This window comes from Zonotrichia leucophrys, chromosome 1A, assembly GCF_028769735.1.
Source record: "Zonotrichia leucophrys gambelii isolate GWCS_2022_RI chromosome 1A, RI_Zleu_2.0, whole genome shotgun sequence".
Lineage (NCBI taxonomy): Eukaryota > Metazoa > Chordata > Aves > Passeriformes > Passerellidae > Zonotrichia > Zonotrichia leucophrys.
The window spans coordinates 13,514,291-13,538,019 of NC_088170.1; the positions used below are offsets into that span (position 1 = coordinate 13,514,291).

The following is a 23,729-nucleotide window of genomic DNA, read 5'->3' on the forward strand; positions in this document are numbered from 1 at the left end:
CTGCAGCCTTGTGCTTATCCCAGCTCTGGAACTGCTCCCAGCAGGCCTCTGCAGGGTGAGATCCGGCTGACAACTGCGAGGATGGGGTTTGGAAGCAGCCAGCAGGGGACTGGCAGCAGAGAAAGCCCTGGGGAGGAGCTGGAGACAGGTTTGTGTGAGTGTGGGGCAGTGTTTCACTCACTCCCTGCCTGCTGCAGTGTTAGCTGCCTTTGCAGTCCTGTCTGCCTGCCCCTGACCTGGAGCTTGCTGCTGCTCCTTCCCCCTCTGGGCCTCAGAAGTAGAAGTTAATATTAAACAGGCTCCTGAGTAAAATGGGAGCGGCTGGGAACAAAGACATCGCCATGGCAAATTCCTACTGCTCACGGGGAGCTGGGCCCTACGGCCACCCTGGTATTTTCCTTTCTGAGTGATTCCTAGAGTTTCCATCTCCCCTGGAACCCTTCCTCTCCCAGGGGTGTCACTGCTGGAGGCATTCAGGAAATGGGAAACTCTACATCACTTTTGCAACTCTGTCATGTCCACCATGGACAGTATTTTCCTTTCCTTGTGTACCTGATTTCTGAGAGTCTATTAACAGTTGTTAGGCTGGGATTCACTCATTGGTGTTTCTCTGTTTTTGAAGCTTGTTTCTAGGCTGCCAATATCCAGGAGACCTCCTAGGGATATGCAGAATCATCCAGAACACATTTAACCATTCACTTATTTTACCTTAGTGAGAACTGTGGTGCCTGGAACAGTCTGTCTTGTCAGGGCAACAATCTAACCAATATGAAAGTCTGACAAAGTCACTCTTTAGTGACTTAACCTCTTTAACTGTCCTGACATCCTTCTGCTTTCATCAGCAGATTTTCATGATCATTCTAATGGATCCAAAATAACTTCCCAGATTATCTTAATGGCTTGAAAGTATTTGAATTTTTTTTCCTAATATGAAGTATTTTTTTCCTCCAGCTGTTTTTAACAGAATGCAAGACTGAACATACCCACCTGGTGCAGTTTTTGAACTTTTATTTCATTGCTGAACATTGCATGGGAAATGCTCTGTGATGGAATCAGGTGCAGTAAATAAGTTTCTTCTTTTAGATACTAAAAGGTATTCCCAGTTCTCCATGGGACAGTTTTCCATTGAACATCCAAGCTTTCTTGTGGCAGGGATTTGTTGAACTGAATTTATGAGCTATTTGACATTGATCACTGTGCTGATAATATCAGGAGGGAGTCTGCTGCATAGAGAGCCTGGATCAAGGTCTTTATTTGGGTCCTCCCTGTCCTGGATGCAGGCTGGTCTTATACAATCATTCAAAGAAGTTATTCATTCCAAGACTGTTGGAGTTCATAGTTCATTCCAAGAACTAGCCTTTTTTTGTGTTTTATGCATACCTGTACCTTGTTTTGAAGCTTGTTAAAATTGATATGTATATTTCACCTCCTTTTAATTCAAGCTTTTAATTCAAGCTCATTTTAATTCAGAGCTCCGTTTGCTCAGGTCTGGATTCTGCATATTCCAGAAAATGCCAGCAAGCATTCCCATTGCCCCATTCCTTAGGTAGTTCAAGGGCACTGAAGTCGTTGTTCCAAGGAAACCTGAGTACAGATGTTCCCCGTCTCTCCTGTGCCCTTCCTAAAGTCCAGCATCTGAGGGGACTGTCCTAGTGCCTATGTTTAGAGCACAGGCTTCATTTCAGTATTTTCTGGAGTGACTGATGGCCTGGATACATTGGATTTATTAATACATTTTCAAGGACTGAGGCAAAATATCAGGAATACTGCAGTGACAGGGTTCTCCTGTCATCTTGCCCGTGCACCCCAGCTTGTCACAATCTCTTGGGAATGTGTTTAGTACTTTGCTTACGGTTCTTGGCAGCAGGAAGCCAAGGGCACCATGTGGCTCGGGCAAACAGCAGTTTCACAACCGGGATTTATAACGGAACCACAGAACAGCTCGGGTTGGTAGGACCATCCTCCGGCCCAAGCTCCCTGCTCAGGCAGGGCCGTCCTAGGGCACACAGCATTGCGTCCAGAGGGTTCTGGAACATCCGCACGGAGGGACACGCTACAGCGCAAGGACGCGGTGCTTCTTACCCCGTTAGCGCAGCACCGGCTGGCTCAGGGCCAACTTTTGGGCAGGGCCTTTGCGGCGCCACCGTCCCGTTCAGCTCCCGCCCCCCGCCGGCGCCACGTCGCCGTTCCGCGTCGTTCCCTCCTGGAAAAGGCCCTTTCCCGCCGCCGGCCGATCCCGGCGGGCCGAGCCGGGCCCCACGCCCGAATGCGGGGCCGCGCCGGGCGCGCTCCCGTTGGCGCCACGGGGGCGCGCTCGGGCCGCGCGCTCCGTGCGGCCGCGCGAGGGCAGCACCGCCGCGGCCCCGCCCCCGGCGCGTTCGCGCGCGCCCGTCCCGCTCGGCCAACGGGAGCCGCCGCTGGGCCGGGGGGGCGGAGCCGCGGCCGCGCCCCGCCCCGCGCAGCCGGAAGGATCCGCTCCCGGAAGTTCCGGCGCTGCCGCCGCTTTGCGGGATAAACAGTAATGGCGGAGGCGGTGGCGGCGCTGGAGACAACGGCGGGCGCGGCGGCCGCGGCCCTGGGGTCACCCACGGCGGCCGCGGGAGCGGCGGCCGTCGCCTTCGACTTCGCGGCCGTGCCGCCGCCATCCGCGGGGCCTGGGGGAGGCGGTTGGACCAAGCAGGTCACCTGCAGGTACGCGCCGTCCGCGGCGGGTGGGGAGGGGGAGGGAAGCGGGCGGGCGCGGCCGCCCTTCCTCGTCCTTCTTTGCCTTTCCCTTCCCTTCTCCCCGCAGGGCCCCCCCCCGCTGTCCCGGGGCCTTCTCTCTCACCGCCGCCCCCCCCGCCCCTCCCCCCACGGTCACGTACGCGCCGCGCGCGCCCGCCCGTGGCGCGCGCCGGCCCCGCCCCGCGCGCGTCCCCGCGGGTGGCGAACGGCCCCGGCCCCGGGCGGGACCGGCCCCGGGCGGGGCTACCGGCGGAGGTGGCGCGGCCGCGGCGGCGGCAGCCGGGCCCGCCGGTGGGGGCGGTGCGGCCCCCGGCCTTTCTGCAGCCGCGGCCTCGTGTGAGGGTGTTCCCTGCGGCCGAGCGCCTGCGGCCGCCGCGCCGGGAGCGCTCCCGCCGCCGCACCGGGAGCCGCGGGCCGCTCGTCATTGTGCGGGAACCGGCCCGCGGTGCGCGGCGCGAAGGGCGCCGTGCGAAAGGAAGTCCTGCAGGCGCGTTCCGCAAAGCGCGACAAAGCAGGAAACGCGACGTAATTTAAATTGTTGTGCGTTTCAATCGAAATTCAAAATTGGCGATTAACTGGTGATTGATGTAGCGAAAGCTAATTATTAAAGCGGAGAACAGGAATGGGTCGTGACATGTTGCAGAATGTGCGAAGTGGCCCTGCCTGTGTCACACAGAGGTTCTGTGTGCTGCGTCATTTCCTATCCGTGCTTTCCTTTAAACTATATTTCTGATAAATCTCCTCTCCGGGGTTATGCAAGCCGTACTGCGTGTTTTAAAGCTTGCCAGATGGACTATTTTTAAACCTACCGTGCTGGTCGATTGGCAGGCAGTAAGGAATTTAAAACAATTTTGTGAACGTGGACGTATATTAGTTACTATAAAGGCAAATTATAATCCAAGATTAACATCGATGAGCGTTCTTTTAATTTTTAAAAATTTATTTATTTAATCAATTAAACTACATTTAACGTGTTTGTGGACAAATAAATTGTAAGTCGCTGGGAAGCAAAAAGGAGCATCGCTTGGTTAGGACAGAAGAGGCTCTAGATCTGGATTGAGTTCTTTTGTATCTCTGCTGCTTGCCTTTCCCCCGTTTGTTTCACGGGCAGCTTGCAGCAGCGTGAGGAGCCGCCGCTCTCGCAGCGAGCTCGCTGGCTCTGTGTGTGTGTGTGTGTGTGTGTGTGTCTGTCCGGCGTGCCCGCGGTGTTCAGCGCATCCCTGCTCGCTGGTGCTCCCCATCGGCTCTGGCCATGCCCCGCTCTCCGTTTCCCTTCGGGAAGCTCCGTCCAGCCGCGCTCCCGGCGGTGCCGCGGGCACAGCGCTGTGCTGCGAATCCCGGTTAATGTTTGATGGGGAAATGACCGGGAACCGTGCTTAGCTCAGCTCTAAGTGAGACACAAGGTCAGTGCTCCCTCCATTTGGGTTTCTCTCGTAATTTCTGAAGATCGAAAGGCTCAATTAGGCAAATTGGATTCATGAGGCAGCAGTGGAATAGGTATAGATGCAGGATCGATTTATTGAAGACAGCCGCTGCCATAGTACAGAGGCAGTCAAGTTCATCAGTGTCCTGCAGTGCAGAGAGTCGAGGGAATATATTTATTTGCAAACACTCAGGCTGAGTGAGAAGCTAAAGCTGCTCTTTTGTAATGGTTAATGTGCTTTAATTTGAGATTAAACAATGGGATCTTGGCCTTGGATCTAATGAACGTCTCCATTCTTTGTTCTCTTTGCCTAATCCTGCTAGTTATCCCATTGCTTGCTTTATTAATTTTTATGGGGCCATTCAAACTGGAGGAAGAATAGCTTTAATCAGGCTTTAAAGTGAAATTAGCAATTCTGACTTGCCCTTCTAGGAACCTGTGATAAAAATTTTGGATTTCTATGTTTGGTTTCGATAGGATATATTCATATTTAGGAAGATCTGTTTCTTACTATTAAATTCTAGTTTACCTTTATAAATGAGCTGGAGGATTTACCAGTGAGATGAAGAAATTAAATTTCAAAATGCAGGTTTTTAGTGTGGGAGGTAGAGCAGTTTCTGTTTGAGTAACACTGCACAATTTTTTTGTTCACAGGCATTTTTAGTTGAATCATCATAGGAGTAACAGTAAATGCTGCTGAAAAACTTTTGGGAGACAGTCCCTTCAGTACAAGGAGCTAGCACGTGATGGTTGTTGCAGAAATATTGCTGTTTGAGGGAAACTGCAAGGCTTAAATTTGGTACCATAAGTTCTTGCTGTTCCTTTGAATATCTGATATTATAAATAGGTTGGTTAATGAGTTTTAATATACCAATGTGATATCCTTGGGATGGATGATTAATATCTCAGAGCGAGAGACACAATGACTAAGAAGAAGGACTTTGATTTCTCCTACACATCCAGTTTTGCTGATGTTACCCTTCTGTTTTTCTTGCAGCTAAAGTTTAGAAGTCTCAGGGTGAAATATAGGAAATTATGTTCCCTAAGAGACGACGAGAAAGGTTGTGTTTTTTTTCTTCTGTGATTTAGCAGTTTTCAAGGCTTGTCTTTTGTAAAAATTTATCATATTTTCAGCTGGATTAAACAAGGGGAACAAAGCTAATTCAGAACTTGTTTGTATTATGAACCTTTTCTTATTAATATGTTTGAAATAAAAAAAAAGGTTGTCCTTACTGAGTTCCTCAGTCCTTCTGGTTGAGATGGCCACATGGTTTTATTGAGCAGTGCTACAGCCAATCTTTTTTTTCCAAAGGCTTGCCACTGTTTGTTCCGAGCTTGTGTTTCCCAGATGTCACACGACATTAAAAGTCATCAAGTTGATGTAAACAAATTGCATTTCACTTGTTTGTTTTAGACCTGAGTGCAAATAAAACCCATAGCAACTAAGTGCTGCTCTTTGAGAGCTGTCTCTTAGCTGTTCTTCCTGAAAACCTGGGTGAGGTAATTTTTTCTGTTTATGTGAAGAGAGTGCATCAGTCAAGTCAGGCCTCGTTAATTCTGTGCAGCACCAGGGATGAGGTGCTGGGCACAAACCTGCTGACAGCCTGCCTGGATTGCCCCTTCATGGCTGCTCTGCTCTGCAGCCCTGGGAGCTGCTGAAGGAGGTTTTGGAGAAGGGACAACGAGCTAAATGCTGTGAAGATCAACTTTTTTTCCCATTTTACTAACTCCAGGAGAATTTCATTGGCAAGTCATGTGGGTGAACACCCAGGAGCTGTGCTAGAGCAGCGTGCTTAGCCTCTCTCCTGCTGCCTTCTTCCCAGGAATTCTCAGTCTCTGTGTGGCACCTGAGGAGGCCAATGCCTGCAGATGGATGTTATCCTGAGCTTCCCCATCTGCCACTCATGGCAGTGTTTGGGTTTTGGAGGAGGTTTGCTGTTGGCTGTAACATTCTCATTTAGCTGAACCAGTAGGTTGATAAAACAAATTAGCATTACCTGAAAGCAGAAACCTGAAGTAAAGAACAGAATGCACCTGAATAAGGAAACACATTGTAAGCTTCCAAAGCTGTAGAAGGAAGCATTTGGAATAGGACTTTGCCTATTGAGAAATAGGGATATTGCCTATTGAGAAATACCCCTGAAAATCAGGATATGCACTTTTGATCAAGACATTCATAGCTAGACATGTGTTGAACCTTTTTCAGTGAGAAAATGCCAGTGCAGGCAGTTATTAATTTTGTCTAGTCGTTCCATGTGTTAGTGTCACTCATGTTTTCTGCAATCATGCAATGAACTGAACTGGAGAAATTATCTGGGCTTGGACCCTGATGAGTTCTCTAGTCTGGCTCCCCAAGCAGCTTAACCAAATTACACTTGTATATTTGAATTGGAAGGACAGAGAACACTGCCACAATAAGTGCTTTTTTGGATGGCAGCATCACAGAGGCTCAGAGAAAATCCAATTATCTGCTTGTCTTGATCTAGTTTTATCTTTTCAGATGAAATTACATGTGTTCACTGACTACTTGACCAAATGCAAATTTCAGATGTCCTTCTGCGTGTCTATGTGTAAGGCATATAACTCATATATTTCTCAGTTTTAAGGGTGTTTTTTTCCTATAACCAGAATGAAGAGGCTGGTATTGCTGTTGAGTAGGGTTAAATTGAATACTCTGTGTAAGTACAAATACTCTCCAAAATAAATTTTATTATCTTACCCCAAAAATAATGCACTCTCTTTATTTTTTTGAATTGGCTAAAGTGTTTTAGCCAAACACTGCTATTTTAAATGTAAAGTGTTACATTCTTTGTGACCTTAAAGTAAAAATCTTACCTCTTGGTGAGGGGGAGGGTTGTGGAAGAAGTTGGGGTGTAATCCTAAGAGAAATACATTTTTTCCTCTCCCACTCCAGCCTTCTTGTTCAAGTAATGCTGAGTTTGCTGCATAGGATGGAAGGCCTTTAAGAGGGATGTGTGAATTAGAGCCTGGAGTGTTTAATGTTTATTTTTTGCCCTTTATAGCCTGCCATTTCAATATAATAATTTGTGGCAACTTTCAGAATTACATAGAATCTGCATTTTCAGAGGATTTTCTGATGTAAATTGGGAAGGAAGGAAAGGAGTTTTGGAGCTTCATTTTCCCTATCACACAGTGGGAAAATCTAATTGTGGGGCTTATTAGAAATCTTGTTGGCCAAATAGTTTGTATCAGATGTCCTCACTTCAGGCAGGAGCCTTTCTGTCAGTCCCTTATTTCAGCTGCAGTGGTGTCCCAACACGTGGGTGGCTCAAGGAGCAGGGTGGCTGTGCAGTGATGTGATCCACATTAAAATAACCATGGGGGCAGCAGGAGGAATGCCAGGCTCCATTGCAGCCATTTCCTGCTCTGTGCCAGCCGTGGCTGTGAAGCTGCTGCCCCAGCACTTGGGGGAAACGATGCTGAGTGGGAATGAGCAAAGGGTGGAGGTAACACTTGTTAAAGAACAAACCTTAAGCAATCTCAAGTCTTTTTTACCCTTTCAGTGTGACTCCCATTTCTTAAAAGCAATCAAGCCAGAAATTCCAGTTAGATTCTAGTTCCATGACTTCATGGGTGGTTAGGTTTGGTTTTGGTTTTGTTTGGGGGGCTTTGTTTGTTTGTTTGGGGAAGAGGGGAGTTTAGGTATGGGTGTTGTAATGATTGGGTGTTGGCTTTTTCCTTTTGACATGGGTCTTCGTAGGTGTTTAATGCTGTTGGGTGGGTGAGTGTGACTTTTAGGGGGTTTTGTGTTTTTTTGTTCACGGTGGAGATTGCTGATTGTACATTTGCAGGGATGGGCCTTGTGCTGTTTTTGCAACACCCTGTTCCTGCTGTTTGTGCCGCCACCTGACCCCGCAGAGCCTCATCTGCTTGTTTTTTATGTAGGATCACATTTCTTACCTGGTTAATTTGTCTACAGAGTACAGACAGGGGATTTGGAGTGTGAATTGCAGCCTGATGGCAAGTGTCAGCTTGAGTTCTGTTAAGCTAGTTGAGATTTTTTTTTTCTTGTTATGTTGAATACACCACTGGTATTGCATATGGAGGGTTATCAGCTCTCTAAACACTCAACCTCAGGTTTTAATATTTCCCTAAAACTGGATTGCAGATGTAGCTCTACTTATGTCATTTAGTGCATTGTTCACTGGCTTTATCTGACTTCTTAAAAATGCAGTAGACTAAATGGCTGTGTAGAAGTGCATGCAGTTCAGCATCTTATCACCTTTCCTGGCCAGGAATATCTGCTTGAATGTCCTGTTCTGTGAAGAGCTGTCCTAGTCTTAGTTGTGGCTGCTGAAAGATGATCCCTGTCTCCTGTGCCGGCTGTGAGGCCGCGCTCAGCTGCTTGGAGGGCCTGGTTCTGCTGGCTCTGCAAAGTGCTGGAAGTGTGCCACAGGAGGGGGGCAGGACTGCCCCACGCAGCAGCAGTGTGGGCTTAGACAGGTATTGTCTGCTTCTCAGCCTTCCCTCAGGTGGTGTTTTGTATGAGACCTAAATCCTCACAAATTTTCTTGTTTACTAGCTCTTCCTATTTCCAGTGAGTTCAGAGTCTGCAGCTTGTTATGTGGAGGCAGCGTGGCTTCTTTCTAAACTGAAGCGTTGGTAAACATTTATGGATTCCGTTTTCACCCAGGATTTTTTTCATTTTTTCCTTTCTTTCTTTGCTAATACTTCTATGTGGATTGGGAAAGGTGTACTTGAACTTGTCAGTTGTAGTTTTGAACATACTGAATCTGAACAGTTACCGTGCATTGAATTTCTAGAGGCTTGTTCTTCTAGGTTAAAATTGAAAAATTCTTGAAAACCACTCTACAGTTCTCTTGAATAACTGAATTGAAGATACTGAATTAAACTTGTAGTACTTGACATGCTAAAATTGATCAAGCTGTCCTCAAAAGCATTGAAACTGTCCCAAGTTTTTCAAGACAAGCAGCACAATATTGAAGCAGAGTGCTTTGATTTATTTGGCTCCTATCACAGGAACTAATGTGTGTGTTTTGTCAGATGTAATTATCCATCACAAACATGTTTTTCATTCTTGGAGAGGAAATCACATTTGATTGAATTATTTATGAATCCAGAATAGATTTAAAACCTTGGGTGGTTTAGGGTGTGTCTGGATTTGAGTCTTGTATCCATTGTTGGGTTTCAGTAAGGTTTTTGCTTGTGTCAGGACACAGGGCTACAAAGTAAAACTTAGTGCCAATATATTTGGTCCAAGACTCTTTCCTCTTACTGTCACAGCCCAGGATAACTTTGCTTTTACAGATTTGTGTTTTTTCCCCAGGCTTTTGTAAGAGCAAGTCTCTAAATGTGCAGCACAGTTCACTGGAGTAGCTGAGGCTTCATCTTTCCTCAAATGTTCTTATTTTTATGGTTATACTGGGGCAGGGTCCCATGAGTCTTTAGTGCTGCTGTTAATACAGCATACCTTGATTTATAGAATAATAAGATCATCCAAATATTTTTGCAGCTTCAGTGCTTCTCCCTAACTGACCATGATCTTCTCTTCCAGATACTTCATGCATGGAGTCTGCAAGGAAGGAGACAACTGCCGCTACTCCCATGACCTCTCCAGCAGTCAGTCTGCCATGGTGTGCCGCTACTACCAGCGAGGCTGCTGTGCTTATGGAGATCATTGCAGGTACAGAGGTGCCCTGGCCACCCTGCAGGAAGCTCTGCACTCTGAATCCCTGAGTGCAGAGCTCCGGGAAAGGCAGTACATCTTAGTGCTTTTCTTTTCCTTTGCACTTTAGGTATTTTTAAAAAATAGCTTTTCACTGATTCTCTTGTCTTGCTAAATTCTATGCTATGCAGAAAAATTAGCAAAGGCAAGTTGGTAACTGGTTTTCATAAAAGTGATAGCTGTCAGTACAGGGAGTTCTTATTTTTATTAATAACATGAGTAGATTAATTGAAATCTGAGATTACATTCAGACTAGCTGAGTGGATGAAAATGAATAAAAGCCTGAACAGGTAAGAATTTATTTTCTTCGTGTTGTTTCTTGGGGAATTGGTACCCTGACACTGGAGCTATCATTTTAGTAAAATAACTGGAGTTTGTCATATAAGTTGCCTGTACAAAATTGCTGTATGAAAACATACTCTGAATTGATCCATACCCCTGAAATTACAATAAAAAAGAAAGTGTGGAGAAGAAAACCAGATAGTTTCCTAGTAGAGCAAAGCTTTTTCAAGGGCTTAGGAATGTTTCATAATTTATTTTATTAAAACTTACCAGAAGTTTTAACATTGTGTCTTCTTGCAGCTGTAATTGTAATTAGTGATTAAACATTTGCATCATTATTTTCTATGGTAGCTCATAGTTAGCTTTGCTTTCATGTTTCATAAAGGGTTACTATATGTAAGAATGGCAGACAGAAGACTACAGAGAGGCATTCTTTGTTATCTGTGGTTTTTTTTGATTGTGTAGATCAGTGTTCTCCCAACTTTGGATCATGCACCCCATCAGTTCAATATTTTTGAGCTCCCACCAACATACACATTTATTTATAACTTAAATGTTTGTATCTACGTTTATTACTGTACTAATGTTATGTACATTATAAAATGTATGAATTTTAAATTTAATTTTGAAAGAATTTTCAAGATTTTTTAAATTTTAAAATTCTTTTAAGTTTTTTAATTGAAAAAAAAATTAAGTGTATTAAAGGTGAAATGAAAAATATTTAATAAATATTTTATAAACAGTCCAAAGCAATTTTTACTGTCAATAAGAGCCTGATTAGTAAAAATATTTATTTACTGACAGTAATATTGATTCATTGGGATTATTTATTGTTTAAAATCTCAGTGTAGCATTTTGTGATACAGTTATTTGAAGGCCTCATTCAAAGTTCAGTTTATTTCAGTCCTTGGTTTTAATGGCAGTTGTAGCTGGGAAAGATCTTTCATAAAGATATGCAGATCCAAAAGGAAGTGTATTGTTGGCTGCCTGTACTAAAGTGTGATAAATTTAGCTGGTAAGTTTCCACCTTCCCTGATGTCAATCAGCTCTTAGTGCAGATTCACTGGAAGATGTTGCATTTTTATATTTTTAGCAAATGGGTCCAACATACACTGGAATTCTGATTTTGCAGGACTTTTGAACATGTTAGAGAAATCACTTTCCAAGTTTTTTAAGTAAGCAACATATGAAAGGTTTTTGTTGTTGAGAAAAAGGTTTTTTGTAATTGACACACTTTGATTGTTTTTGGCAATATAATAACATAATGGTGGAAACACTTCATTTTCAAAGTGTTGTCTCCATACCACAAATTTCCTTCAAAAAGCACTTGGCTGTTTGTAGGATGACTTTATTTTGGAGGCACAGTTGGAAAGTGGTTGGGTTTGGCTGGTTTGAGTTTGTTGTTTTGTTTTTTGGGTTTTTTTAATGTCTGCTCAGCAGCATACAGCTGGCACTGACTTGTCATCACAGAAAAGGGCAGCAAATTTGCAGCACTTGTCTTTGTGAAATAAACATGCATAACTCATCCGTGACAATTTTTAAGTGCTTTGCCATGAGATAATCAGCAAACATCTGTGTGCTACAGAAGATTTTTGTGGTAGCTCTCCACCTCTTAACTGCAGTAAACATTTGACTGTGTAAAGGTCTATATTGGTGACATTTTCTAGTGTCACTTGGCTGCTTCTGGATCCATCTTTGCTACAATGTTTTGCCTGTGAGTGATGCAGTGATGGATTTCTGGTGGGGTGCTTTCCATGTAGCCCTACCCTGCAATCTCTTATTGTGGTCAGGGCAGCTGCTGCTTCAGTGGTTTTACTTGCACAGTTTTTCCATAAAGCATTGTTTTTATTAAAGTAATTAACTACTGAGAAGATATCTCCTCCAGTGAATCTTTTTGTCTTGGTTAAAGAAGTAATTTGTTGAGAATGTTTCTCTACTGGTACATCTTTGGTGTCTCACAAAAAGTAGTTCATATTGAAACAGAATCTAGCAAGTATCATAAGCTGAGATGTGAAAAACATCTGTACTTTTCCTTCTGCCATACAGCAAACTTCCCACTCTGCACAGTTTATTCTACTGCTTGTTTCTTCATACTCTAGCAGTGTTTTATGTGTGTTTCCCAACAGTATTTGCTGACAAAGGAATGCATTTTACTTTGTAACCATGTTGTTTTCCATGAGTTATTTCAGTCATTTTCACCACAGCGGGAAGAAAAAGTAGTCCAGTGGCATATGGCTTTTTGTCTTTCATTGTTATGTAACAAGCCTCAAAAGGGGTTTCTAAACCCTTAGCGTGAAGTTCTGCAAAGTACTAGATTGAATAGCACATGACTTGAAACATCTTGGAAAAAAATGTGGAGGTTTGCCTTTATGTTCCAGATGTTCTGCTTTCCAGTGCCTTGCTAATTGAGATGGCTTCATCCTTTCAGTAGCTGATATCTCAAGGTGTAGCATACAGTGAGAGCATGGTTCTTTATTAATAAACAGTGAATGTAAATCCATATTTCAGATTGCCTTCTTGGTAATCTTGATCTCTTCTGTGGTTCCCTCCCCCTGAGTTCAAGAGCTGATTAGGTTGGCCTTGTTTTGTTTCATAGTGTGGCTGATGAGGAGCTGGTAGCAGGAGCAGAACTGTTAGCTCTGACTTTTTCTTGTTGGCTTTTGCTCACATTATCAGCCCACAGCTGCAGGCATCTTTTCAAGCCACTTGTTCACTTTGTCAGGGCTGGTTTAGGTAAAACAAGATCAGCTAATCTGTTGCTCCATTAAGTGGGCACTAGCAAAGTTCAATATGTCACAATGTGCTGAAGGTGAGCAGACAAGGGGGTGCCACTGTCAACTCACTGGGTGATGGAACACCTCCTTCAAGCACCTCACACGTACCACACATGGGCTCTCTGACATATGGGCTGTGAGAACACTGCCATCAACATGTATCTTAATAGTAATAATAGTAATTTACTGTGTTTTAAGGGAAAAAAAACCACTAAGTTATAGTATTTTCTTCCTGCACCCCATTGGGTTGCCTTTGGAGGCCACAGATGTAGAGATCTGAAGGCTAGGATTTTAAATCTGTGCTTCATAGGAGTAGGATTTCCAGGCTGACATTTGGTTAGGAGCACCTCTTTAATATGCAAGAATTGTGACACTTCTTTGTTTTCAATCTGACACAAGCTAAGTGAATCACAGTCACTTCAAACTTCTGTATGATCTCAAAAAATTCCCTCCTGTTGTCCTTGAAATTAGTCAGCAAATATCTAAGACTACAGCAGTATATTTGTTATTTATTTTCCCCATGTACTCTCCTAGTTGCTGGAAGACAGATTTTTGAGGGAAATGGGGCCTTCCTGTTTATTGTGGATGGTAGGGTGAAAAGGGTTCTGATTGTTTTCCATAATAAGCTAAAGGAGGCATTAAGAATAAGTACTCAAATCAGTGTAAAATCTGTATGAGGCAAGATGCTGAGACACAGGAAAAGAATAATTTCTGTTGGTGGGGAATCTCTGAATCTGTGCCAGCTGAGGCCAGGCATTGTCCAGCTTTGAATATCTGCAAGCATGAAGATTGTGCACCCATTCTACTATTTACCTACTCTTAGAGCATTTTTTTTTTCCTAATATTCATAACTGTAACTTCCCATTTTGGACTGGTGTCTACTGCCTGTCATCCTGTCACTGCACCTCTTAGAAGACTCTGGCTGATCTTTCCTGTGGCTTCCTGTAAGGTAGTTGGAGACAGCAGGGTCTGTCCTGAGTCTTCTCCTTATAGAGCTGGATGAACTTATTTTTCTCATTCAGCAATACTACACCTGTGTAATAGGTAACTGACCTGTTTGGGACATATTTGAAGATTGTTCTGTGTGTAAGAATTGTGCTCTTTTTTGTCCAAAATCTCAGAGTACCTTGTGTTCTCTTGAGCAATGCTGAGAGATTGCACAAGTGGAAGCATTTCTCTATAAAGGGTCATCAGTGATTTTCTCATCCTAGCCACTTCTGGGTCCTCCTTGCAAATAGCATGTTCACATCTTCATTAGTTCATTTTCAATACATGGGGCTGCTGTCTGGAGGTATTTTTTTGTGGAAAGTTGACATGATGTGTTTTAACTTTTTAGATATGAACATACCAAGCCACTAATACAGGAAGAAGTGACTGATGTTGATGTTAACCCAGAGGCAGAAATCTATCCATCAGTGTCCTCAGAGTTTGCGTCGCTCCCTGAAACAGTTGAAGAATTTATTACTGAGATAGAAGATGAAAGCACAGATCTGGCAGCAGCAGGAGTAGGGGCTGAAGACTGGGTGAATGCAGTGGAGTTTGTCCCTGGGCAGCCATACTGTGGACGTGGTAAGCTGATCGTGGGATAACAGTGAATTTCCATCATGGCTCAACAGTTTGTGTAGTGCATTTATTTTAATGCATTTGAGTACAGCTATTCATATTTATTGATCAGTTCAAGTCAACCTGGGTTTTTCAGCATGAGTAGTCAGACTGACTGTTTCATTCTGAAACCAGGTATATTTCAGGTCAGTCTCTGCATGACTGGCTTTCTCTTGTTTTGTTTCTGAATGACTTGAGAATCTCCTTTGAAGTTTAGTTTGCATATGGGATGGGAGAGGAAGTTACTGGTGATAAAATTAATGTTGCTACTCTGAAGAGATAATCTGCTGCCTTTGTGCTTTGGGTTGGTTGATTTGGTTTGGGGTGGTTTTGCAGTCTTTCAAAGGTTTTTCAGTGGAGATATGGATTCCTGTAAAAGGAATTGAAGCCTAATGCTTACTTTTGTGAATCCCATGGCCAGAGGCTGAAAATGATTGATTCTAGTTTGCTTTCTGGAACTCAACTTTCAATACTGTGACAGCTCACAAGGAGAATGAGACTGAAGAAACTCATCAAATGGGACTACACTATTTGAGGAGCATACATCTCATCTGTTTTTCCTGCCAAAATATAACAGTCTTCAAATTGAAGTGAAAAGCAGGCTGAAGGTGTTCACTTTAACATATTTTTTAAAAATATTTGTCTCTCTAAGGCATGAGGAGGCTATGAGTGCTTAAATAAATGTTTGAATTCAAAATGGACATCTTGCATCCAGAAGAGTTTGAAGATCTCATGGAGTGCTCAGATTATACTGCTTTGTCTCCATGGCACTGCTCAGATGCTCAGATTGGAAAGAGAATGACTTTCTCAGTGTTGCAGGGTGCTGCTTGGAGCCTCCTGCCAACCAGTTTGAGGAGGGTGAAGAGGAATGGTCAAGTGACACAAACAGTTTGCTACTGTTGTTGAGAAGTTTGGTTATGGAATTGTGTAATAGATGTGAACTCTGTGAACTTGAGTATATCCCAAAGGAGTGAAAACTTGACAGCTATCTGTGAATGTGCCACTTTAGTGTTATAAAAGATAGAGCTTCTGTGCTTGTTGAGACAAAGGATTTTTAAATATATTTTAATCAGAATATAATATTTAGATTGGAAGGACCTCTGGATTTCATCTAGTTTGTTTCCTGCTTAAAGGTTGCCAGGGGCTTTGTTTAGTTGAATCTCTATCCTCAGAGATGTTCAAAGGGCCATAACCTCTGGGTATCCTTTGTGGTGTTTGACTTCTTTCACAAAGAAAGCCTCTCTCCTAGTATGTAATTGGATTTTTCCCTGCCTCAGCTTGCCTTCTGTCTCTTGTCATTTGCACATCTGAGAAGAGTCAGTCTCTTTTCTTGGGAGTCAGCCCCATTAATGGCTGGCTGGCCCTCCACTGGAATCAATTCATTGCTGGTTTGAACAGCCAGAGATCTTTTAAATACACACAGTCCTTATAGAAGAGCTGGTGCTTCTTCCTGAAGTCCAAGTCACTACACTGTTAACTTAGTGTTACTAAAGCAATTTTTTTTCCTAGACGTACTTTTCATGCAAACTTGTGCGAGATTGAGTTAAATAGCATTCTCTTCTGTGAATCTTGTTTCAAGTCTGTTTTATAGCTTTTGAAACTTGATGTAAACATACTCATCTGTTTCTGTTCTGAACAGTGCTACATGGTGCTAATTCCCACAGTGACTTTAAAAAAACTTCACTTTTCTGAAGCAACTGTTTTTATTAAGCTACAGAAATAAAAATGTGTGCAGTGTGTTCTGTAGTGTATGCCTTAGAGCAGATTATTCTTGTCAAATTGCTGGAGAAATGTACTGATACTTAGAAACTTCAAAATGAAATCTATTTCTCAAGCTTCCCTAGAAGCCTGTGTATAATTTTCAAATTTTCTTGAAAATGATAAAGATTCAAGGCTGGCAGTTTAACCATGCATAGCTGGGACTATAATGCTCACCTTTTACCATGGTTCTCTGATTCAGGACTAAACCTGGTATCTTGAAGATGAGTTCAGGACCTAGCATAGAAAATAGTGATGATTCTTCAGGTACTCACTTGTTAGTTGCTCAGATGTGCCACATTGCCATGCTTGTTCTTCAGTAATTGAGGAAGAGTAGACAGGCAGATATACAAGAAAGAATAAATTGGGTGTCTGTTTCCTGTTACTGAAAGATTAATGTGTTTAATGGTATGAATTGTGTCCTAAGTGCAAGCAGGTGGTGTGTGGATCAAAGTTAACAAACCTGTTTTTCCACTAGTATGAATTTAATCCTGTTGACTGGGAAATGGGCAATGAGAAGGTGGAGATTGAGTCCACCTACTGGTGAGCAGAGATTTGGAAACAGCAAACAATCACAGAGAACAAATGCTGCTCTGAGGGATGTTGGACTTGTAACTGCTTGGGCAGTGAAGTCTTCTGAATTTTTCTAATTGTGGTTTCAAAGAGGAAGTAAAACTGTAGCTGCTACAGTGCAGAAGATACAGAAAATATACATGCTGTTCCAGCCTCACAGTAGAGAGTTTCTTCTTAGTATTTAATCTAAACCCACTCTTTTCCAAGTTGAATTTTCGTTTGAAACCATTACCCCTTGTCTTATTACTACATGCCTTTGTAAAAAGTCCCTCTTCATCTTTCTTGTAGGCCCCCTTCAGGTCCTGGAAGGCTGCAGTAAGGTCACCCCGGAGCCTTCTCTTCTCCAGGCTGAGCAACCCCAACTCTCTGAGCCTTTCCTCATAGGGGAGGTGTTCCATCCCTCTAACCATCTTCATGGCCCTCAACTAGGTAAAAAAATCTGTGACAACGTGAACTTGAGCAAACACTGGCAAATGCAACGGTTGAGGGACTGAAAACTGAATGGTAGTTGTGATTTTTGTTACTTGTTATGGAAGTGGAGACCATGGATTTCAAATGGGAGGGCAAGTGGGATTTCAATAAGTAAGTACATATTTTCATGTTCTGCTAAGCTACTCAGGAGAGAATGTAGAGCCTAGTACATGGTTTCTTGTCACTTTTCTTGGTGCTAGTTCACTAAAACTCATGGGGAAGAAGAGCTGATGAACATAACTTTGTTTGGGAATCGCAGACTGAAAATGAACAGGTTGCCAGGTGACTTGTTACTCAGTTACTCATTTGCTTTGAAAAGTATGTTTCTAACAAACAGACTTTTCCAGGATCACTGGGTGACCACTACAGTCTGAGATTGTTCAAGAAGGAGACTTGATCTTATCTTGAGAGCTAATATTTTTCTACACTAATCTTCAATATTTGCTTATTCCTCAAAACTTAAGTCACAGGGACATGCATTTTCTTTTTCCTAAGACTAACAGACTGATACATGCCTGTTGTTATGTCTTTGCTCCATGGGGATGAAAACTGCAAGTGTGCAGCCTCTGATTAATTTTGGGGAGTCTGTCCTTCACTTTAACTGATCCAAGTATGCCTTTGGTAGTTTTTGCTTGCTTCTGCAAATCTAGTGCTTGAACAGCTTCTAAAAGTTACACTTTCTTATAGCGTAGATGACTTGCTACTCTGTAACGGCTTCTGGTTATGTAAATGAACTCCAGCTGCTGTTCTTCCTCGTGTTTACTCTGAATATAGTAATGCTTTATGTTTATTACACTTTCAGTTTCTCACTGACTGCTTTTGTCTTCTAATTCATTCATCACCGTACTTATGTAACAATCTCAGAAGGCTGACTGGTGGTGAGGCAGGCAAGCATGTGTTTGAGGTACAGGGAGGAGCGTTCAGCAGACAGTGGCTGTCTAAAGGGGGAAGAGAAAAGATACAGATTTCAGTTCAGCTTAAGATTAGGTAAGGGAATTTACTTAGGATTTTGCAAAACTGATAGCCAGCTTAGAATGCAGGGATAATAGCCTGAATTTCAGTTTCATGTGTCTGGCTAAACAGATATCTGTTTAGGACAGTTTTTTCAGCAAATATGTAGAATGAAGTTTGTTTGAGAGATGTGGGCACCACTTTTCTATCAATCCTAGAGATGCATGGGAGTCCAGAAATGAAAGTTTGTTCAGGCTAAAGAAGAGTGTGCTGATTAGCCTGCACGTAAGGAATTGCTGATGTGGTATTGCCATACTAGCATTTTGTTATGCTGGATACATCCTTATTATTTCAGCTGTGTGATTTCTGGGGAAAAAAACTGTTAACTTTAGCTGATGTGAAAATTTTAAGTAAAGTGAAATTGATTCTAAAAGCAGTGAGAGATTTGTAGCCTTATTTAATGGTTGCTGAACCAGAGTCTGTATTAAGCTGCTGATGACTAGTGCAATTTTTTTAGGTGGACTTAGCCTGTAAATGGATCTTCCCTGACCACTGAAACTTTGATAGCTTTAATCTTGTCTGGGGTAAAGGATGAAAAAATTGGTCTTGAAATTAATTGAGTGGGGAAAATAATTTAGTTCAGATTGAGGTGTGTGAACTTAGACTGAAATGAGCCTAGGTTGTATCTATTACTCTGTTTGGGCAACCCTGAGTGTTGTTACTCCCGGTGCTCAGAATCTGAATGTGCTGCTTACGGATCTTAATTCTGTTCCCAGCTGCTCCTTTCTGTGCTGAAGCACCCTTGCAGGAAATGGTGATTGAAGAAGAATACGAGAAGCAGCAGGCAGATGTGGAGATGAAGAAGGAGCTGTGTCCCTACGCTGCGTTAGGAGAATGTCGTTATGGAGAGAACTGCGTGTACATCCATGGGGACGTCTGTGATATGTGTGGCCTGCAGGTCTTGCATCCCATTGATGCTGCACAGAGATCTCAGCACATAAAGGTAGGCAAACAACTGTCTGCTGTTTAACAGCTGTAAGTTATTGCTTCCTAGCTTCCCTCAATCACTTGTTACTAATTCCCCTTTATTTGAAGGTGTGTGCAGGTCAGGCAGTGAATGAAATTCCGGTTGTAAACTGGACTGTTTCCTGCCAGGGTCATACTCAAAAGCAGCTGGATTTCCTTATCTGTGTCGGGAGAGCAGTCTGCTTAAAGATACTGGAGCTTTGTTCTTTGCCTAGTCAAAGTGGATGGTCTTTTAGATTTCCTTTTCATGTTTAAAAGCACTGTCTGAAGGAAGGAATTTGAACTCTGAATTGATTGTTCCCCAGTACTTGAACAAATTTTTTTTTGAGGATGAAGATTTTGTTCAGCTTAATCACACTTGCTGCATTATGCAAAACAGCAAGCTGAGTTTAAAGACCTGCTTAGACCTCACCAGATGAGCAGTCATCTCTGTAGTTTTTGTCTTTGTGTCTCCTTTTCAGTCTTGCATTGAAGCTCACGAGAAGGACATGGAGCTTTCCTTTGCCGTCCAGCGCAGTAAAGACATGGTGTGCGGGATCTGCATGGAGGTGGTGTATGAGAAAGCCAATCCTAGCGAGCGCCGCTTTGGGATCCTCTCCAACTGCAGCCACACCTACTGTCTCAAGTGCATCCGCAAGTGGAGGAGTGCTAAACAGTTTGAGAGCAAGATTATAAAGTGAGGCACTTTCCCATTCCGATTGTGCTTTGTTACTGTGGAAGAGCTTAGTACCCTGTGACAACTTGCAACAGGCTTCCAGATGCAGACTGCACAGAGGCTGCATTCAGTGCATACTAACTTTTAGTTTAGGAGTGAAATAATTGTTAGGGATAACATTTGCACTCTGATTTGGTTAATACCGGGTTAAGTTTGCAAAACTCAATGGTAGTAAATAACTGTTGTTTATTGAGTAGCATGTTGTCCAATGGTTACTGTTCGTGTCTTGGACACCCAGGCAGGAATCTGGAAACAGATTAACCAGTTCAGAATGTATGCTGCTTAATTCATTACTGCCTTAGAGCGTTATTCAGTTGGCAAAACATTTCTCCATTTAAGGCTGTTCTAGAAAATACAAAGTTCCAATCAAATAAATATAGGAAAAATACCAAAATAAATTTATTTAATTCTAAAGAAAAAGGAGTCTGTGTGAAGTGTTTTTTCAAGCTTTTCTGAGACAAGCTGACCAGCTGCCATTGCCATTGAGTTCTTGAAGAGAATTTAGGTTGTGTTCACTTACAAGAGAGTCTAGATTGAAAAGATTTAACAGCGAGTATATGAGTACAGTACCTCTTTAAACACGGATATATGCCATGGTTTGTTATATAGGAGAGAGAGCACCCTGTAATGTGGAGTTTTGCAGCACAGTCTGTTCATTTCCCAGGTCCTGCCCAGAATGCCGGATCACGTCTAACTTTGTCATTCCAAGTGAGTACTGGGTGGAGGAGAAGGAAGAGAAGCAGAAACTCATTCAGAAATACAAGGAGGCAATGAGGTATGAGCAATGCAGCCTTTTTATCAAATTGAGACTGCAGAGATAAAGGCACACATGGAGAAGAAAGGTGTTAATGTAAAGCCCCTTTTCACACCTTCTTTCCACCACCACGTGTGAAACCTATCTCTGCCTGTCTGCCCACACATGCATGCACACAGTCCCAAAGCTATTCCTGTGTTCTTTCACCTCAGGCTTCACCTTCCCTACACAGAACACTGGTAGTGTAGCCCTAAGGCAGTCCAAGCTCGTGCACTGCACACCATTGGTGTCCCTCTGCATGTGTCAGTCCCCGCAGAGTGTAATTAATCATTTCTGCATGCAGGTCTTCCACTCACAAAATGCCTTCTGCTCCTGGTACTCGAGATCCTTGTGGGCTGCAGGTAGATGCAGTTCTGTAGTCTGATTGGGGTGTGCTGTCAGTAAGGGTTGGATATTTTCCTTTCCAGCAACAAGCCATGCAGGTATTTTGATGAAGGCCGTGGAAGCTGTCCATTTGGAGGGAACTGTTTTTACAAGCATGAATATCCTGATGGCCGCCAAGAGGAGCCGCAAAGACCCAAAGTAGGAACCTCAAGTAGATACCGGGTTAGTGATGATGATTAATTGATCTTTCAGCAGAGAGCACAGGAGGGGTGTGCATTATGTCTTCTGCCTTGAGAAGAGGCTAGGGAAATACTGACTTTTCTTTTTTCCACTTCTGCTAGAGCTCTGTAATGGTGAATTTGAAGGAAGCGGTGCTCTAAAGTTTGTGAATGCTGGAGGCCAAGATGGAAAGACTAAATTTAAAAAACTTTCTTACAACATACTGAAGTAAAAATGTTGGGTAGCAGTAATAGGGGTGTGTGTGAGGGTTAATGCTGCTGGAGGTCAGTATCTCCCTGAAAGAAAAATGTGATTTCTTGCATGTCAGCAAGTACCAGGGGCATGTCAGCCTCTGGAAAGGCTCCTGCTTTGTACCACTGGGTCACCTGGGAAATCCTTGTGTTCCTTTTGCAGGCGCAGCGGAGGAATCGGTTCTGGGAGTTCATCGAGGAGCGAGAGAACGGTGACCCCTTTGAAACCGACGAGGATGAGGTGGTGACCTTTGAGCTCGGTGAGATGTTGCTGATGCTGTTGGCAGCCGGAGGGGATGATGAGCTAACGGATTCCGAGGATGAGTGGGACTTATTTCATGATGAGCTGGAAGATTATTATGATTTGGATCTATAGCACCTGTCAGTGGAGTGTGGACTGTTGTCTTGGCTTCAGGCAGTAGCTATTACCTGTGGTGTTGTGGCAGTGCCTGTGTTTCTCCTAGGCAGGCCGATCAATTCCAGGTGCTGTTGTAATAACTTTTACCCAGGGTCTGTCTCTTCCCTTCCCCTCCTTTCCCACCCCAGGAGTGTTGTTTTTCCTCTGTTTCAACAAATAACAATAAATAAATCTTTAAAATGTTAGTTTTTGTAAAAATGAATTTAACTGTCAAACAGTTAGCTTAGGTTTGTTGCTTCATCTGTGTACCCAACAGAGTTCACCCAGTTCCAGGGTTAAAGTGTTTACAGGAATTCCACACTCATTTTGAAGAGCCCAGATACAAAAATGAGCAGTGGCCATGCAGTGGGGATGTTAATTGGCTGATGGCCGTTATTCTGTCTTTGTACCAATATTTCTGATTTCAGGCCAGATACAAATAATTCTTTCTGGAATCAGCTCCGTTCCAGCCCCCTCATGTACACGTCTTCATTTGTGACTTTTGGTCTCTGTTTACTTGCACATTACTATTACTACTGTGTAACCAGAACCAGGTGTGAACGTTCTGGATTTTTACTGTGTTTAGCATGAAAGGAAAATGTCTTTGTGAAAGGAGAACTCTCTATGTGTATATACAGATAAATGTAGAGTTGGACCTCAAGGATGGGGAGACTCTGTGTAAGTTAAAAATAACAAAATCATCTTTCACCCCCTCTTGGTGCATGAAGTCTTGCCTCCAATTGGACATGAATCTGGTCTCAGCCCAGACTGGGAAACTATCCTGATTATCGCTTAACTTGATAGATGGCACTCCCTAATACACCAGCTCTCTTTCATGTGTATGATTAGGGTTGTCCAGGAGCAGAAATCCGGTTAGCCAAGGTGGGGTCAGAGGAACACCAGAGAGGACCCTTTAGCTTTATCGCTCTGTAAGTTTTAGAACTTCATGTAAACACTTAAGCCGTGAGCTTTGCTAGAAACTCGCTGTGCCTCCCAGCTGCTCTGAGGTACTTGTGCCTCTCTGCAGCTGGGTTGGGCAGGTTGCCTGGTAAAGCTGTTCAGTTTATGTGAGTTACTGCTTACAAAGGCAGTCGTGCAGTTTCTGGCTGTAATTTGCATTGAGAAATTACTTTGCCACCAAAGCCCCAGCACAGGAATTTTAACCTTGCATTACATTATTGCTGTTTTTTATTGACTTGTGGATGCCCCGTGATCTGTTCTCCTGCTGCTCTTGTCCCCTAGACTGCCTCTCCTTTCACTTTTAAATGGAATGAGAAATTGTTCTGAGGTCTATAACGTATTGTTTTGCAGCTGCCTTTTGTAAGAAGCACTTTTCCCAAATAAAAAAAGTAAAAAAAATTTAAACAAGAAGTCAGTCTGTTCTTTCAAGTTTGAAGGTTCTGGTTTTTGACTTGATTATTTTTATGTGTGTTTCTGTAAATACAGAGGCATTTCTGTCACTTATTCTTAACTCTTGCAGAACTGTGTACAGAATTCCTGCATTGTTAGAGCCTTTCCAGCAAAGAGCCTCTAACGCAAGAGACACATTCCAAACGGACAACTGAGAGAGCTGATGTATTGAAGGAATATCTGGGGTCATTAGTAAGAACTGACATGTCTTGCTTTCTCAGAAGTCAGTCCTCCACTGTTGTGTTAATTTTATTTGCACTGGACAAAGCCAGCTGCAGGACATAGTCTTATTCACAGTTTCCTATCTT

At 43.2% G+C, this 23,729-nt stretch overlaps 2 protein-coding genes across 6 annotated transcripts in view; one reads left to right on the plus strand and one right to left on the minus strand.

The window, feature by feature from the left end:
* The window catches only part of LOC135461171 (uncharacterized), a 28,653-nt gene extending 26,328 nt beyond the window's left edge, over window positions 1–2,325 (minus strand). The window contains exon 1 of one of the 2 annotated variants that reach the window (XM_064738187.1): window positions 2,083–2,325. The gene's annotated coding sequence lies outside the window, so the exon portion shown is untranslated. Of the gene's footprint in view, window positions 1–987 lie in introns of both variants that reach the window. The other variant, XM_064738165.1, reaches the window with a different exon arrangement.
* Window positions 2,326–2,503: 178 nt separating this feature from the next.
* On the plus strand, window positions 2,504–22,215 carry MKRN1 (makorin ring finger protein 1). Of its 4 annotated transcripts, none has more exons than XM_064738219.1 (9): window positions 2,506–2,691; window positions 9,684–9,812; window positions 14,247–14,479; window positions 17,132–17,272; window positions 19,042–19,268; window positions 19,753–19,967; window positions 20,671–20,781; window positions 21,228–21,342; window positions 21,778–22,215. In XM_064738219.1, the coding sequence occupies exons 1-9, from the start codon at window positions 2,522–2,524 to the stop codon at window positions 21,988–21,990; spliced, it is 1,554 nt and encodes a 517-aa protein (XP_064594289.1). In that variant the 5' UTR covers window positions 2,506–2,521; the 3' UTR covers window positions 21,991–22,215. The 4 variants fall into 4 exon arrangements, with proteins under 4 accessions (XP_064594302.1, XP_064594295.1, XP_064594289.1 ...); XM_064738209.1 differs by having other exon boundaries at window positions 2,507–2,691; window positions 21,228–21,366; XM_064738232.1 differs by lacking the exon at window positions 17,132–17,272 and having other exon boundaries at window positions 2,504–2,691.
* Window positions 22,216–23,729: the final 1,514 nt, after the last annotated feature.

Excerpts from the sequence above, each read along its gene's own strand:
- MKRN1 (XM_064738209.1), top strand. The coding sequence starts at position 2,522 with ATGGCGGAGGCGGTGGCGGCGCTGGAGACAACGGCGGGCGCGGCGGCC. Across the intron at positions 9,813-14,246 it reads GCTTATGGAGATCATTGCAG|ATATGAACATACCAAGCCAC; the intron begins GTACAGAGGTGC and ends TTAACTTTTTAG. Across the intron at positions 17,273-19,041 it reads TCTTCATGGCCCTCAACTAG|CTGCTCCTTTCTGTGCTGAA; the intron begins GTAAAAAAATCT and ends TTCTGTTCCCAG.